This window comes from Hippichthys cyanospilos, chromosome 15 (genome assembly GCF_059441005.1).
Source record: "Hippichthys cyanospilos isolate Australia breed blue-spotted pipefish chromosome 15, RoL_Hcya_1.0, whole genome shotgun sequence".
Classification (NCBI taxonomy): Eukaryota; Metazoa; Chordata; class Actinopteri; order Syngnathiformes; family Syngnathidae; genus Hippichthys; species Hippichthys cyanospilos.
In genome coordinates, this window is record NC_142383.1 from 10,756,926 (window position 1) to 10,775,987 (window position 19,062).

Here is a 19,062-nt window from a genome sequence, read left to right on the forward strand (position 1 = left end):
AAACGATGGATGAGGCTAGTCATACGATGATAACGTCCCACAGACAGTGAGTTAATCACTATCACTTGATTGCACAGCTGATCGAAAGGATTTCGATTTTCTACTGAGGCTGCCGGTTGAGATTTGTCTTTGTTATCTCTCCCCTGCACTGAATCAAACGCTTATTCTCTCTGGTTTCATTTAAAGCAATCCAGGCTGAATCGAAGCCAGCAAGCTGACATCTCCATACTGTACACGTGTTGGTGAGGTTATTGCACCATTTGCTGCTCGTTGGCTCATTTTTTTTCAACCTCTCGGGAGTAATGATTCACATGGATCAGAGGTTTTTAAATACATCGCACCTAATTTACAAAATACTGTATGTACTTCCCCTCTTTCTCCCTTGAGAGGAAGGGTGAAGTGAATGAGTGCGCTATTTCAGGGACCCAAAACCGCTCGAAGGTTACTTCTTAGGATACACATCATCTCCAGCTTACGGCATACGTGCAGTAATGTGCCATCTGGGGGATTGGCGCCTGGTGGTGTCCGTTGCTGCTTGAGTACTTGATTCAAGTTGTTGTTTTTTCACATCTGCTTGATTGTAGTGACAAAAGAGTTTGAAACAAACATGACTTACAGTTTGAAATTTTTACAAGAACAGTCTGCACACACCTCAGCTTGTTGTAAAGACACAAGGAAATCAAAACTGACGAATACTGTGAAAAATGAATTAAATTTGAGCTGGAACTGAATCTAGGAATGCATTCTACACAATATAAAAAAAAACTATCCTGTACTCTACATCATATGTATTACTCTACGTTTGTGTAACCTGTATGGCACACTTAAAATCATTTAATTTTCTCAAACATTGACTGCACTAGTGATGGGACCTTTAGCTTTTTAAGAGGAACAGTTGGTTCAGGAGCCGTTTATTAAAGAGAACCATTCAAAAGACTTGCTTTTTTATATTATTTTATTTTTAATTTATTAAAACATCAGTTTTACTCTTAAAGCAATCAATGGGATGAGTGCAAATATGCATTTAGTGGTGGTGGGGCATTAAATATCGTTTTCTTTTAAAATAGAAGTTGAAGGCTTAATATAAAGACTCGATTCCCATCGTTCACACTCAACAGCCATTCAACAGACCTTGATGGTTCTGAGTTCATGTCACTGAACTGTACCTCATGATCATGTATACACCTACGACTGGACGATGTGGTGGCAGACTGGTTAGCACGCCTGCATCACAGTTCAGAGGTCCCCGTTTTAATTCCGGATCGCCCCTGTCTTCCTGTATGGTCTGAATGTTCTGTCCAAGCTCGCGTGGGTCTTCTCCAGGCACACCGGTCTCCCACATTCCAAAATATGCGTGGGAGGTATGATGGACGCTCCAAATTGCCCTTAGGTGTGATTGTGCGCGTGAATGGTTGTTTGTCTCTGTGTGCTCTGTGATTGGCTGGAAAACAGTCCAGGGTATCCCCCTTCCATGTCTGGGATAGGCACAACAAACCAGGGACCCTAGTGAGGCTAAGCAGCTATAAAAAATGAACGGATGGATGTTCTTATGGCATTCTGAACTGGCCCCAATTGTTCTGAAATATTTTGAACATGTTTAGAATTTTGAAAAAACTATTAAGAAAGTTTCAGAATGTCTAAGGAACAATTGTGACCTTGAATGAACATAAAAAGAATGCATTTTGCTGCCTTCTTGCAAACATTTGCGTCACAGTGGCATAATGGAAAAAAAATATGACATATATGGCTATTTTTGACGTGTCAATTGAGTCAGCATCTGTAGTTTTTAAAACTTTTTAATTATACTTATTTTAAGGGATGTTATGGTCACATTGGGGCACCCGTGAGGTCAGAGAAAATTGGAATGAAATCCAAAGTGCCAGATGTGTAATTTATCCCAGTATAGGCAAAGGGGACAGTTATCGCTGTTCTCTTCACACAAAGTTGACAAAGAGTCGGCAGGCACATTAAAAGTAGAACAAAATGTACAAAGAAAAGTGAGACTGAAAGATTTGTACCACATAATGTTTTATGCGTATATCTGCTTTTTGTATTCTGATTTTGTATTCTGTAAGTATCCATCCATCCATCCATTGTCTATAGCCCTTTATCCCCACAAGGGATGTAGGCTTGCTGGTAGCTATACAAGCTGTCTTTCGGCGGTAGGCGGGGGACACCTTGACTGGTTCCTAGCCGATTGCAGGACACACCGAGACAAACAACTAATCACACCTATGGACAATTTAGTATAAGTAGGAATTTATAATTAAATACAACAAAACTAAAACTAATGCTATAACACAGGTGTCAAACTCCAGTCCTCAAGGGCCGGTATCCTGCATGTTTTCCAACTTTTTCGCTCAAGCACACCCGATTCAAATGATTAGGATCATTTTCAAGCTCCTGCCGGCCTTGCTAATAAGCTAACCATTTGAATCAGGTGTGTTGGGGAGAGAAAAATTGAAAACATGCAGGATACCGGCCTTCGAGGGCTGGGGTCCAACACCTATGCTCAATCAAGCCAAATCAATGTATTTGGTATTTTAATGTATTTTTGCAAGCCTTTGATTAAGCTTCAATTGATATTTGAAATGCAAATATTTCAGCCAACGCTGATTTTATGTTGGCAACATTCAGGATGGCCTCTGTTCCTCTTTCCTCTATCAAAACAGAATTTCCATTGCAGACGTGGGTTGCATTTTGAAAGCCTAATACAGCAATGCAAACTGTTTTGCAGCCATATCTATCTACAGAGAATACCTGGTATGCAGTGGCACTTCTACTTACAAAATCAGTTTTATTTTGCAGTTTGTAATTTTGCAACTTGAATCTTTCATCAGTAGAGTCACTTTTTACATGTAAGTAGCCTAATCTGTTCCAAGACCCCCCCCCCAAAATACTCCTAAACCTTAATATTATTAAATTATAAAATGCATCAAAATGGTAAGAAATATATACAAGAATTACATTAGTACATAATAATTAAAATATACAGTATTATGAAAAGAATAATAAAAATGCTCCTAAATCCTTTCTATTAACCATATTAATTCTAGCAGTTGACAATATGAATTTATTTCACACGTCTGCCTTGAGATGGTGCTGGTGTGGTGAGAGAGAGAGAGAGAGAGGGAGAGAGAGAGAGAGCGAGAGAGAGAGAGAGAGAGAGAGAGAGAGAGAGAGAGAGAGAGAGACATTTTTAGGTTGTTTGATTTGTAAGTTTTTTATTTTACATTCCGAGTAATTCAAGAATTATTTACAAGTCCACAGGAACAATAATATTTATTTTTTGGATCATTTTGAGCATGTAGGTTTACTTACGTTTCGTTTGAGGTCATATGAAGTGCTTCCTTGTGTGATATCAATGCTGAAGAGCAAACGACGTGCTAACAATGCTAACATCAGAGGCGACAGCCCAAAGTGGTATGTTACATTTGTGTTTTTATGTGCAATGTTAGCCGCTATTAATGTCAACAATTGTTAGTTCTACGGTGTAAATACTGTAGTTGGTGGGAAGTGTGGATGAGACAAGTATACATTCGGTTTGAAACGACTGAAAAGGACATTTTGACTGCGAATCGGTTAAAATGTGCTTCAAAGAAAATAATGTGCTTGGTTCTAAGTAGGCTTCATTTTTTTCATTGTTTTGCACTCAGCAAGTAGGTTAGCCCGATTGCCCTGTTTGCCACATTTTTTCCATGTCGTGGGTGAATTTCTTTAAATTATTATTTACTTTATTTATTTTAGTTTATTATTACTATTTGTAAGTATCGAGCCTTGAAGCCTTGTTTATATGTTGCTTGTTAAAAAGAAAAGGGCAGTAAAAAGCCAGCATTTTAATAAACTATAAAAATGCATCACAAACCGCAACAACTACGGTAGACATCACGGATTTTAAATAAGGTGTTACATTTCAGTCATGTTGGCACGAACTCTGGTGTCTCGTCACATCTGCCAACAATGTCGCCTTTCGTACCTTGGATTTTTGCTCATTACTAAAGACAGTATTTTTGCGCATTCTGTAAGCTATATTTTTTGTAACAGGAGGCATTTGTAAGTAGTGGTACCACTGTATATGGGTTCTTTCTTAATACTACATAATACAGCAGATCAGCATTTGCAAAGTACTATAAGTTCTCTTCTTGCGGATGATGTAAAATGGGCATTAGTAGATGGCCTACTTGGAGATGTACACACGGTATGACAACATGACTCGATTAATGGATGATGGATGGCTAAAAGGACGATAATGAATCAGAGGAAAGCAGACAGATGTGAACGTGACTTACAAGCACATTAAGATGCAAATCATTGGGATAACATCAATCTGTAAAAACAACAACCAAAAAAAAACATGTTAATAACCGTCTAAACTGCTTCAGGCAACAGTAGTCAACGTTGTTTTGAGGAAGGATAAAATCTTTCCACTCATTAGTGCATGTGCACCAGCTTTACTGCAATATGCAGATTTTGCAAGCGGCATGGCTTTGGTGACAGACCCGAAGGTTGTACGTTCCGTTGTGAATACGTGTGATCTTTTAGAGTGTCATTCAGCAAGATAATAAACTCCCAGCTTCTCCTGATGCTGTAGCACCAGGTGAAAGAGAAAATCTTTGCGCACCATAAAGGGACAAAAGTGCTTTACAAGCGGAGACCCATCAAGCATTTAATGGAACTATAGAATCAATACTGCCATTCATTTATTTACAGTATTTGCTTTCATGCATTAAGAGAACTACCAGTTACTGTGTGAGCGTGGAAAGGAAGAAAAGCTGTCCCAATATAAGCCCGTATTTAAACTAAAATAAAATAGAAATGACAAGAAGAAAAGATTACATAGGTATCTTTAAATCACACTCAATTAATAACCCAACTGATCTGTCCTTTCTATAATTGTTGAAAAGCAAATAAATGCAAAAACAAAACAAAACAGTGGTTTGGTAATTTGAATACATTTGTGGTACCACTGATGTGCATTGAAACCTATTGAGATGGTCTTTAAGATTGTCTTCTGAGAACAATTTCTTGGGTCACGATCAAAGCATCAATGCGTGTGCAGCAAGGAAAGCTGACATTAAATGAAATGAGAGCCACAAATAGCCTTGAAAGGGTCTCATTTACATTAACTATGGCAGAAACAACAGGTAGAAGACCCCTCATGTCCTCATATCCATGTTTACCTCACAGACTAATCAAAACAGCAGCTATGTTATGCCAGTTCTGCCTGTGAGCTAATTGCGCTGTGTGTCGACTGTAAACTACAGGTAATTTAAGACAATTTCTTGTGTCTAGATGTTCTGCTTGTTGAAGACGTGGCAGAAGTTCCTGTAAGTTGCACAGCGTAAAAATGGTGTTAACTATATCGAAATTAATTCCATCAAGTGGTTAGATGAAATATAGGTAAAATCACCTGATTAATTTTTTAAGTTGACTGTACGCCTACAAATGCCTAAAAAGGTTAATCAGAAAGTCAGTCAAATTAAGGAATTGTAATTCTAAATCCCATGCATCATATGTTAAACAAATAAATAAGCGCAGAAGCCCAACATGTCCTCATTAACCTGCTCCCTTGTGTCAGCCAATCAGCTTCCTGCACAACCTGTGTCTTGTCCAGGTGTTGAATGTTATCTTGTCAGTTTGAAGTGTATTTAGTTTCCATCTGTTTGTGTTGGGAAAATGCCATTTTTCTTGCCTATTTGTCGTTCTTGTCACTCACCTATTTTTGACATGATTGTTTTTTTTTTTCATCTTTGCCAAATCAAACTATTATTTTAGAGCACACTTACTTTTATGCATTTCGGTCCTCATCCTCAACTCCACTGCCAACGTGACACAACCAGTGATCATTTTCCCCAAGAATATGGGGTGGCATCAATCATGCAGTCTTGAATTATCAGGCCTGTTGTTCTACCATGTGCTGGGTCTACCTAGAGTCTTTTTGTAGACTTGTACACGCTGTGGGGACATGCCGAATGTTGAAGAGAAGTATTTGCTGCAAGTAAGATTCTGACAGCACATTTGTTTGTGTGTTTCTTGGCAACGTGAGAGAATCGCCATAAAACCATTGCATTCTGCAACATATAACTTCTGTGCATGTGAATGTATGTGTGTGTGTATATAAATGTATGTGTGTATATATATATATATATATATATATATATATATATATATATATATATATATATAGTTGAATATTTGCACATTAAGGGATACTCATGCTTAATTCAACTTCAATTCTAGATGTAGATCCATCAAGGTAATATTTTTGATCAACTGTAATAATTTGTAGACAGATATAAAGTCCTTTATCTTTCAAAACCATAAAGCGAAAGCAATTATGAAGTAAGTTTAATTAAATATGAACAACTGAAAAGACTAAATCTACAAAAGGTGCAATCCATACAATTTACTGTCTATTTTTTAAAAAAAAGGGATTTTAATTGCACCTTATTGTCTGAAAATTACGGGACTTCAATTATAGGAGTCAATTTTACAAGCTAAAGAACACAACTATTAACAAAAATGCACAACAATTTAGCAATAATTGGACTACAGCTATTGCCCATTTTATTCTAGTTGCCGTTTTAATAAAACATCGTTAGAAATGATCCGACTAGCACACCATCCTTGCGTGTGTCTACCAGACAATTTTGTGTGCTTCTATGTGGCTTTTATCACAGCCACTGGTCTTGTCTTGAGAGGGCATCTGTGCCCTTGAGCAAAATATGTTTTCATTTCAGAGTTGTTCAGAGAACCCCTTGAATGTCTACAGAGGTCAACCATTATTGCATATCAGCTCCACTGATGTCTAAAGTGTATGAGCGGTTGATTTGGAGTGCACTCTTAGTGTTTGTGTGCACTGACAGTAATGATATGAAGATGACTCGCACTATGCATTTCAAGAATTGGGCATATCATGGCTGAACTACAAGCAGGTGCTGGATCAGAAATTTAATTTGGATGAATGAAACTTGCCAGCGAGGTGGCACAGTCCCCTCACTGCTATTTAGGGAGCAGGTATGGATTTAGGGTGGTCAGCAATCTTTGGAGAGAGATAGTCATAACAACGACTGACCGGATTTAAGATGAGCTCCTCAGCTCTTTGTGTGTACTCTTTGGGGTTTACTCCCATTCTTAGCTTTTTTTCCCCTGCTGTCCAGTAGGATGGTGAGAATTTTTTTACCAGTTAAATATTAAACTTTCCGGGGCATCCCACCCATGGGGGATGTGAATATGCTGCTACCCCAATTCATAGAAAAGAATTCGTCATGTACTGAATCAAAAAAAAAGAATTGTCATATACAGTACATGGTTTTCAAAGAGAAAGCACGAAAGTAAGAGTTGGTGTTGAGACTCTCAATTGCAATCCTGTTGGGAGCAGATGGGGAAAGCAGATGATGCTCCTTGTGTGGGTTGCAAAGAAGTTACATCACTATTTAAAAAAAAAAAAAGTGCTCATCTGCTGCTTTTGCAGACTAGACTTAAGCAGCGTATATGCACACACACATGCACACTCACACCAATGTTTCCCATCATATCCAATAAGAAAAATGAATACATATTTACTGTATATGCTGTAACTTACTTTTGATTTTTCTTATTGTGTAAGGTGTAGCTAAAATGACTAACCCAGCATACAATATATGCGTATATGAAGATGGAAACATCCATCCATTCGTTATCTATAGTTGTTTATCCTCACAAGGCTTGCTGGCTCACTGGAGCCTATCCCAGGTGTCTATGGGTACCGTAGGCATCGAACACCCTGAATTGGTTGGCCTGCCAATTGCAGGACACACAATGACAAACAACCATTTACACACCCAAAACGTTTTTCATTCATTTCATTCTTCATTAAAAAAGGCAAAAATTAAATGATTATAAATTTAAAAAAAACTTGCAAATAAATGTGTTTTAATGACCAACAGTATATTTTATATACTGTATAGTCGTAGGTCTAGCTATCATTAAATATATTACATGGGTGGACAAGCTGAGTGCCCGGAGAGAACCCAGGTGGGCACGGTAGAACATGCAAACTCCACACAGGAAGTGAGCTGGAATTTAGTGCAGAACTCTCAACGCTGAGGTGCACATGCTGCCCAAGATAAATACATTTTGTTCGATTGATGTTTGTCCTTTTTCAATGGCCTATGAACTTGTGATTCTATATACAATATTTCTCTGTATGGCTGTATTCTATAGCTTAGTGAAGCACCTTGTGAGACACCTCTTTACATTGTATCCAGACCGCTTGAAAATATAAATAAGAGCAAGAGGCAAGGTCAACAACATTCTGGTGCCGACTTTAGGAGTTGCTACTCTTTGCGTTTCATGCAACACACGAAACAAACTCTCAACACAACGAGATGCTGAGTCCATGGCTCAACTGAAGTTGGTGTTGAAAACCCGCGTAAGGATTTATGATTGTAAATATTGATATAGTTTAACATTAGTGATTGTAATCCCCAACCAATTACTGAGGGGATTGGTAAGGAAAAAACTCCCAGACAATAATAATGACAAAGGATCATTCATCTTTCAGAGATATTGGATAATTGTACCTATGCTAATATATATATATATATATATATATATATATATATATATATATATATATATATATATATATATATATATATATATATATATATATATATATATATATATAAAGGTATGACGGTTAAGATAAATACCTGGTAAACCTGAAAACTGGAGATTACACGATTTGCGTGGTAATATTGTTCTCTGAGACAAACAGAATGCCACCCCTAAACTGAAAAAAATGTCACATTAAAGTGTCAAATCAAATTAAGCTTCTTTCAGTGGAGAAAAAAAAAAAAAACCTGTTTGTGAGTCAGCGCTCACGTTAGGCAAGTTAATGCAAATTTGAAGCAAAGCCCAGCAGCAGGATAGGGAACATATTACGTTGAATGTTACTTTACTTTAGAATGATCTACTTCTCCCGAAATCTTCTTCCTTGGAACCCTGGAATCCATGTTATGCCAGACATTAAAAACAAACAAACAAACAAACAAACAAACAGAAACACTATTTTCTTTTTTAATACTATGAAGCAATACATTACTTTTGTAGGTAAATGTCATGTTTTCGATGATGATTTTTAGCCCACTCTTTTCTCTATGGCTTCTTTTTTATCATTTTCTAGATGAAGAGTGCCTACCTCCAAATTGTTTCCCCACATTTTATTGCGCTAAATTTAATATCACCATTTAGCTTATAGTTTAACACGCTCTTCCAGGGGCGTCTCTGGTGAAGGGCTTCCGAGAGGCAACTGCTATCCACCGGGGAACGGAAGCTCCATGAATAATGCATCATATCTGCTGTGAGGCGTACAGCTCTGTCTGCTCTGCCACTTCACATGCCACTGATGGCAACTGAGTTATGGAGATCATTGTGAACAGCAACCAATCTGACAGTGACACACAAAGCATGAATGGGTGTAGAGGCAGTACTAAGCACAAGGCATATATAAAATGTCAAAAAGAAAATGTTAAAAAGGATGTTTCACTCTCATGCCAGAAGAACAGAGGAAACCATAGAGAGGGAGTAGAACATGAGATCTGGGATGGACTGCTAGGATGGGCCCGTGTTGTTGGAGATGTGGTTGCCGGTCCCAATGCTTTTACTTACCAGCCATGAAAACTGAAAACTCTTGAAACTCTTGAAACTCGTGCATAGCTAAACATTTCGATTTGGTATAGAGCTATTGCTATTGCGTATTTTGGTATTCAGATATCATGGAGAAAATTAGAATCAAATATTGAGTATTCGAAAGACTTTTTTTTTTTTTTTTTTGCTAGGGGAGAAACAACTATAAACACAGACAACAAAGACTTTTTTTCACTTGAACTTGAACAAGCACCTATTATACATTTTTGGTGTGCAATATTTGTTTTACCTAGCAAAGGATTACTTTTCATTCTAGACTTGAATCAAATTTCTTCCCATAACTGTCTGTTTAAGAGATAAATTAATTTAATTAATTTCATTCGGCATGGTTTATTATAATGTGATCAGTAGGAACGGCAGTTGTGTCAGGCTGTGGGCATTGAAGTCTGCAGAGTTATTTAATCTAACAGGCCAGCCTATATGGAGCACTCGAAAGTGGCTAGCTAACGGCTAATTATGACAAACACAGTTATGGACATAGTCACCAGGTAAACAATGTCAACAGGCGTATCATTGCATGTCAATGTCAGTGTAATTGAGTAATTTGTTAGAGTCCTGAATTTACGATAGAAATAATTTTAGAGCAACATTGTCAGGAGTATGATGAAACAGTTGCATTAGAGCCATGGTTCTTGACCTTGTTGGAGGTACTGAATCCCACCCTTCCCACGTGTGTATTCACCAAGCTCTACTTGAATGAATAATAAAATGTTGTTTTTATTTGATATGGATTAACATGAGAAAATAATCACACAGCGTCCTACCACGTCAATCACATATTGTCTACTGAGTGCACAAAATTCCTCGCACTACTGATTGGCCCAGCGATCTAATGTGATCATCTGCAGCCAGTGATGGCCCAGCAGGCTTTGTCATCACAAATTGACAAGATGACTTGGGTGTGTAGGGACATCAGGTGCACCTGATAAGGCACACTGTTGGTTTTTGAGAACATGAATGAATTTAAAGTATGCCTTTTATGTTTTCGCTGAAGAAAGTAAAGGCTGAAATTCCATATGAAGACACTTGATCTGTCTTTACCCATAATTTGAAAACATGCATTGCTGCAGCTACTCTTCCCCTCATGCAGCATGGTGATTGTCCCCTAAATAACTAGAGAATCAAATTTGCAGATAAAACAATGCACGTCACCGCAGATAATCCAAAGACTTCACAGTCAGCATTTGCATTGAAGACATTTTTTTCTTGTTACACAAACGAAAAAACATCCATCCCCTTTATAATGAAGTGGCGGAAATCCCTGTGTGCAAATGGTAAACTCAAACAAAGCTGTTAAGGCTAACCGTCATTGAAATGGATGTAAACATTGAAAACAGCTGAGCGATCGCGAGATGGAAAGTGGACACAAATGAATGGGTCTTAGGAGGATTTACTGTAAAATGTGAAAAAAGTAGTCATATTTTATGGGGAGATTTTTTTTAAAATTCTAAATAAAGGAGGGTGTTATACAGATGGATTTGTACAATTTGTTTGCACATTTCCACATACTGTAATAAACGCATTAAGCACCAAAGGAGCAAAATTGCACAAAACAACTTTTATAATATCTTTTTATTGCTTACTATTTTAAAGCTACAACCTTTTGAAGTAGTGAAACAAAAACTGAATATTTTATTGAAACCTACATGGTTAAAGGTACTGCATTTAAAAGCTGAAAGAAATGCAGAGGTTTAAAAGATAAGTAAAGAAAGAAACATTCAATATCTTATGAAAATAAATAAATTAGCATACAGTGCAAGAACATGAATTTAAAAGCCATTTGATCACAAAAAGCATTTACCCATTACTCCTTTAATTTGAATCTACATGTTAATTAATTCACTTTTATAATTCATTTAAGTGAGGATACGATTAAATTGGGGTGTGCAAAACAAAAAGGCTTCTTTGGGATTTTTTTTTTTGTATTATACAGGGTGATGTGTTTTTCAAGCACTGTTTTTTGGAGTGTTTAATATTCCGATCTTGAAAAGGTTTTGTCAAATGGAATACAGGAATGCAACTTGCATGGTTTGGTGATTTTATGAACCACATCATTGTCTGACTTGTCCTCGCTCTGAATATTTCAGTAGCAGTTTTAAGATCTAGGATGCTTTCTAAATTGCTATTATCTTAAGCAACTCTTAGATATGTGGGAGTGGCAGTTGAGAATTCCATAAGAAGCTACTAGTCTGTTAAGGGACCACGAGGAATGCTAATAAAATGGTGACCAAAAGTGAGAGAGAAAGCAAAAGGAAAATGCTGTAGAAAGAGGTGATCTGGTCACGTAGGCGAGATTAGTTAATAATATCATATGACAGGGGGCATTCTGAATATCACCCATCTTGTCTTCTGGGTTTACAGCTTGCGAACATGTGAACATGGGGAGAGATCAATAATCACGAGTCCCTCTTGAGTTCTACACAGCATTGCACAAGAAGTATAATTAGGACTGTTGCAGCTCACAGCGGGTGCTGCTGTGAACAAGAACAGTGGAGCAGAGATCAATGTTCTACCTCTCTAAATTAATGAGGCTAATGGTGATGTGACAGCTCCGGAACTGGTGATCCATTGGAGGATAGGCCGGCCTTCATGGAGTGCGGACACATGTACGATAATTAGAGAGCAGAAACAGAGTATGGCTAAGTCATATTTTATTCGATCAATTCATATTGCTGACCAATCAAGTCAATAATATCATTTTAAAAAACACACAGTTGAAAGTGAACAAAAACATACATCTGCTTACTAATCATTGACAGTGAGGAAAGCAGAAATTTACAATAGAAAAATGACTTTTTTCAGTATAGAGGGAGATACACTGGAGGGCTTTGAGAAGCATGTCACAACTCAATACACAGTACCGCAAGATGAAACACAAGAACACAAAGAACAGCGCGCAAAGATGTCAGTGTCCAGAAGGGAGAGTGGGATGGCTTTTTAAAAGAAATTGAGTCAACTCATTCTATGTGAAAAGTGCTCAGTTATCTCTACAGGACGGTCTAGAGTGAACGCCATCACTGCAAGATTCACAAAAACCCACATTGCACAAAAAAACATAACAAAAATGATCCACAACAGAACACTTTTATGCACAGTCAGACAGAGAAGATGCTTTTGATGTGCTAAAAGACAATCTGTTCTCATAAGAATTCAGTATCAAGTTCAGCAGAAACGACAAATGAAGAAAAACTAAACCATAAAACTGGTCAGTGAACTGCAATGCGAGGTGAGACGGACTTTCAAATCTCAAGTTTGGGCCTATTCGCTATTGCTATATATTTTTGACGAGCAGTGCACATTTGTAAAAACTATATAGGTATAGACTGTTTGAATGATATCCAGCCAACTAATTTGTGTCCACTGTTGTGTCCATTTGTCTCAGCAAGATAGCAAAGTTAATTACATCCCACATAAACACATTGGACATCAATGAATGTCCCCGTACTGATCACACAAGGACTGATTAAGGTAGGTTGAATAAGTCAAAAGACAAAAAACAAATGTCCACTACATTGGACACAAATGAGCTAGCCGGGACTCAGCAGGGTATGTTTTCCTTGATCCAAGGAAACACAAATGTGTCATGCAAGTTTTTCTTTTATAGTACTACTGTAACTGTGTAGATGCATATACTGTAAAAATGGGATGATACTATTTTATTCCGAGATACTTTGCAAATACTACCAAAATGGACAGTGCATGAGGTCATGAGCCACCCATCCAAATTCACAAACATGCTGTTGGCATCCAGTGCTCTGCTATGTTTTGCAGCCAAAATTGCAAAACAAAAAAATAGTGACTTCAATTCATAGTTGTTAGAGTTATGGGGATGATGCAAATAAACAACAAGGCATCCCGGAAAGCATATTAGCGATGTGTTTTTTAAATATACATTTTCATGCAAAAGCCTACTAAATCCTTGTGAGAACAGCCTCTATCATACCAGAACATTCGTGATGACTTACAATTAGGGATGCACCGAATTTTCGACCACTGAAAATGGCAAAAAATGTATTTATGGTTTTTGTTCAAAATACAGTTAAAACAGAAAAAGAATGTTGTGATGATGTGAAAAAACACTGCTGGAAAGTGTCTATCTGAATCTGAAGCACACAGGAGAAAGAGAGGGGTGTGGCTTGATAGGCAACTACTGCAAGCATTTCAGCAGGTTGCGAAAAGTGGCCACTGGCCAGCAACTAATTCTTTCCTGGGACTAAAAAAAAATCAAATTATCCACCAGGATCTAGGAAGTCACATGCCAATGGTGTGTTGAAAAGCCAAACTTCAAAATAAACATGCCAAGTAATACAACAATGCAATAGCCATGGAACATTTTTATTGGGAAGTCAATCTTTGAAGCTGTGTTAGCAGAGTGACTAGCTTCAGTCCTCAGGACTTAATTTTTAATGCCATCACATCTCGTTTGTACCAACATCATCACACTGCCATTAAAAAAAAAAAAAAAAAAAGACATTCAATCGCTAATTAAAAGAAACGGCAAGTCAATTATAATGTCATTGGATGATAGACTACAAGTCTGTGGTGTTAGCAGTAGCTACATGTGGTGCGTTCAAACACCATTGGAAATGTTAAATTTAGACAAAATAAATGCCGTTATTCATTTACAGACCTGTGCAGGACGCTGCATGTGATGTCACAGTCTCTCCTAAAGATGATTGGCTGCTGTGATAGTTTTTTTTTTTGTTTTTGTTTTTTTTGGTGTTTTGTTCCTCCTTTTTTTTTTTTTTTGATTCGGTCAAACCTTCTTTTTTTGGTGCATCCCTACACACCACTGCACTTTTCCCCCCCCATAAAGCATGTTGTGTCCACACATGTTTTTCTACTTCCCATTTCAAATCATTGCCTCCACAGAAATCAATATCGATAAGTTCAAGTCTCACGTTAGGTCAACACATTATCATCAATGCTGCCTGGAAAAAAATAAAATAAAAGTGAAATATTCTGAGCAGGTGAGAGGAGGAAACAATTAGTTCTACTTCACACGTCACATGTAATGATGATATGTTCATGAGATGTTGCATGATGCCAAAGGGATAAAACTCTTGTGAAAACAAATCGCTTCAGTGACATTTTAAAGTTATTTCGGCGAAGGGCGGAGCCATGATCAGGAGTGCCGCAGCAAAAGCTTGGCATTTAAAGTGTAAGGTTAAAACGGCAGGAAAAAAAACGGCCTTGAAGAACATCATTAATAACATTAAACGCTTAGAAAAGTACAATCCATTCATGACAAGAGGTTGATTTTTTTTCCACAATTTTTTTTTCTTCTGATTGCATTTCCTGTCAATTAAGTGTCTGATCGCCATTAGAAACCACATTAAAAAATAAAATTTACAAAAAATCAAAGTAAAATAAATTACAAACGCACAACAATGAAAGTCATTGGCTTGGGATAGGCTCTGCTCTGGCTCATTTTCCCTCTTCTCCGCACCTGCAATCTGACCCTGGTGCAAGAACAGATCCTTTGAGGCACAAATCCACCATCCAAGCCTCCAATGAGTCTTTTTCATGAAGAAAGAAAAGTCTTGTATGATGACATAATGGAATCAAAATTCACTTTGAGTACACATACCACCACTTAGTCTGCGAAAGTGTCAAAGCTCACTGAGTGCATTATTCATCAGTGATTTTTTTTACTTTTTTTTTTTTTAAACAGCAATCTTGCATATGTACAGTCTTGATCCAACCATGTTGTCCTCATAGAGACAATAAGCAAATTTGATTGAAATCAGTTTGGTTGACTCCAAGTACTTATTGGGAGTTTTCCTGTACGTCACAAGTACCTATTGGGAGTTTTTGGACATCAGTACCAAAAATGGATTTTAGAAGTCGAATGTATCATCATCTGTAAATCTTGCAACGCAATTTTCCAGTATATTTCAGCAAGATTTTCAGTGAATCGTTCCAATAGGATCCTTAGGTTGTCCACTGCGTAATACCCTCTGTAATTAAATTTGTATGTTGGATTTGTACGTAGTTCCGAGCATGATCCAAAGCAGTTCCTTCTAATGAATAGTAGGCAGCTCGCCCAGCCACGTACCAGGTAGTGGGCGTCGACACGTATACTCGTTCTGCAAGGAAACAGATGAAAACATTACATTAGAAATGTCTAACAGCACTTCCAAGTCCGTTTTCAGAAGGAGATGCCAAAGTGTTAGGGTAATTGCAGTGACTGATGATTTGATTATAGTGCAGTGAAAGCAAGGCAAGACAGGCAAGGTTAGTAATCCACGGAATACAAAGACATAAAAATTATAAAGTCATGTACTATAACGACTGCATATATGAGATATAAATGTGATTTTGTTAGGTGATTGAAAAAATACTTCCTGTTTTAAAATAGATATAATTAATTGAACTTTAATATTCAAAAAGAAATTGTATGTTTCATGATTTATAGCAGGGGAGTCCAAACTCAGTCCTCGAAGGCCAGCGTCCTGCATCTTTTCTCGGTTTCTTTTCCCAAGACACCTGATCCAAATGATCAGGATCGTTATTAGGCTTCTGATGAGCTTGCTGATGATCTGATCTGATCATCATTTGAATAGGGTGTGTCAGGGTAAGAAACATGTAAAACACACAGGATACTGGCCCTCAAGGACCTGGTTTGGACACCAGTGATGTAAATATATCTCTGTTCTTTTTTCTTTTGAGATCGATCATTTTGTTTGAAATACCAGTTGTTTCGTGTTCTCCTTAGTGTGAGTGTATTTAACTTCCAGTTTGGATCCGTTTAATTGTCGGGTCATTGTCTTTTCCTCGCTGTTTTCCTGTCACTCTGAGTTCAACATCTTCCCTGAGGTACTTCCTATCTTCCCGTCTCCGTTCTCTGCTGCCTCCCGTGAGTTTGTTTCTATTTTGAATTTTTTTTCTATCGAATTCTGTTTTCATTAACCCTCCTTTGTTTGAACCACATTCTTTGCAATTTCCTGCATTTTTGGGTCTCCCTCTTTCCACACCTCTACTCACCATGCCATGATGTAACAGAAGGCTTCCTGGTGCCTATCCCTGCTAACTTTAGGCAGCAGTTGGTCGGGGACTCCCTGATCTGGTTGCCAGCCAATTGCACAGCACACAGAGACGTGAAAACATTCACACATCTATCTATCTATCTATCTATCTATCTATCTATCTATCTATCTATCTATCTATCTATCTATCTATCTATCTATCTATCTATCTATCTATCTATCTATCTATCTATCTATCTATCTATCTATCTATCTATCTATCTATCCATCCAGCCACATATATATATATATATATATATATATATATATATATATATATATATATATATATATATATATATATATATATATATATATATATATATATATATACGCACAAAGTGGCCAGATTCCTGAACAATGTTTTAGAATTCATCGGTCTGAAACTCCAGCCCTTGAGGGCCGCAATCCTGCATGTTTTCGATGCGGCTCTCTTAAAGACACCAGATTCAAATAATTAGGCTCATTTTCAAGCTCCTGCAGAGCTTCTGATGAGGTAATGATTTGAATCTGGTGTGTTTAAGACAGAAGCATCGAAAACATGCTGCCCTCGAGGGCTGGAGATTGACACCTAGGGTTTTGATTTTCAGAGAATATAAACGCTCCCACATGGAGGAATGCTAAGTAGCATAGCTTTGTGTCTGTCACTATTACCTAAGATTTTATTGTTGGGGAAATTTTTCCATTTTACTTTATCTGAGATCTTTTTTTTCCCCCATACTGGGGCTTACTTGGCTTGCATAGTAACATTTACCACTAAAATTGTCTAAGAGCTTCTGAATTTGAGCCTAACCCTTAAAAAAAAGAAAGCCCGCTTAGGACTTGCCAGAAGGTAATTCCACCATTCGTTGAAAAAACAAAGGGTAAAACTCCTTTTAGTATCCGCTCTGAACGATCCCATTTCAGCGCTTTCCCCCACCAGCAGAGATCATTGTCAGTGAGGAGCAGCTCTAAGCAGCATTAAGGGCTCTGCTGTGATGCCCTGAGCTGAACTTTGATTTGGATTCATCAGACTGACATGTCTTCAACTTTACCTTGTAGACAGTGTTGAGTGGACTAAGACAACTTGAGCAAATTGGCAAAATATCACAACTAACTAGAACAGAAACAATGGGCGCGTGCATATTATAATGCAGTGTCACAACTCATCAACCCAAGGTTCACCTTCATATGCTGTGCTTGGGGATAAAAATGTAAAAATGTCTTAAAACAGAATTTTTCTTTTTTAATTAGGGAAAGACAGGAGTTTCTTTGAAGGCTTGAATGAACAGCATATTGTGAAGGTGGAAGGGTTTGAATCAGTCAAGAGGAAAAAAAAATCATGTAAATAATCTTTAAAATTATGAAATTAAAATTACACTGTCACTATTTAAGAAGCACTGGTTTAACTATTTAAATCTGTAATGTTGTAGTCAGGAAAGGTGGCAGCAAAGGCGAATAATGAAGAATATGTCTTAATATAGTCATTCTTTTGTCATCCATTTGTTCTTTTGGGAACAAATGGGATTTTTTTTTTTTTTTTAACTGGAATTTGTCATTTAGGAATCTTCGGACAGCAATATTGAGTCGGAATAGTGCTCTCAGCTTTCACAAATAAAGTGAAGTGCATTGAAACGTAATAAAAGTTGAAAAGCCTTTGCTGGCGATGACCGCTTCGATTGCTCAGGTAAAGATTTTAGCCCAGTCATCCACAGTAACCGTATTCTTCAAAGCTCGACAGGAGACTCTTATCAAAAATGTCTTTTTTTTTTCCTCCATTCGTCCTTCTAGTGTCTGCTGTGCAATTTCTCCTTCAAACATTCTTTCCACTATGACATCCATTTTGAGCATATTCTCCACGAGTAATCCAAATAAAATTGGCCAAAACGTAGCTTTTTTTTTTTTTTTTCCGTCTTGTTCAGTGACCACAAAAGGGCAATTTGCGTCATTTCTTTAACTAATGCTATTGGTATGTGTTGCCGAGCACATTGCTGTTTTTCACCATTATACATTGCTTGTTGCGCAAGACTAGATATTAAAGACCTTTTTATAAGCCTCCAGTTTGGACTAAAAAGAAGACAATATTAATTTACTTTCTAAAACAAGGTCAATTTTTTCCCAGGCTGCTGTTTTCATATGTTCAATACTTATTTCCTGTGCCATTTCACTCTATTACATTATATATAATGTGTACATGCTGCTGCCTTTCGTGCAGATGCCACGGGTTCAATTCCCGGCCATTGGCCCAATCTCCAGCTGCTGCTAGTCCCAAGTCTAGATAAAAAATAGATGGAGTGCATCAGAAAGGGCAATTCTGCCTCCAAAAAAAAAAAAACATCATGTAAGTAACTTGTGGCTAAAA

General features: G+C 37.4%; 1 protein-coding gene across 2 annotated transcripts in view; it reads right to left on the bottom strand.

The window, feature by feature from the left end:
- Positions 1-12,327: 12,327 nt before the first annotated feature.
- The window catches only part of lrrtm4l1 (leucine rich repeat transmembrane neuronal 4 like 1), a 41,735-nt gene continuing 35,000 nt past the window's right edge, over positions 12,328-19,062 (bottom strand). For both annotated transcript variants that reach the window (XR_015868046.1, XM_088435783.1), the window contains exon 3: positions 12,328-15,782. Coding sequence is in view for 1 of the 2 variants with exons in the window: in XM_088435783.1 (XP_088291909.1) it covers positions 15,717-15,782 (66 nt within the window). In the remaining variant the exon portion in view is untranslated. The remainder of the gene's footprint in view (positions 15,783-19,062) is intronic.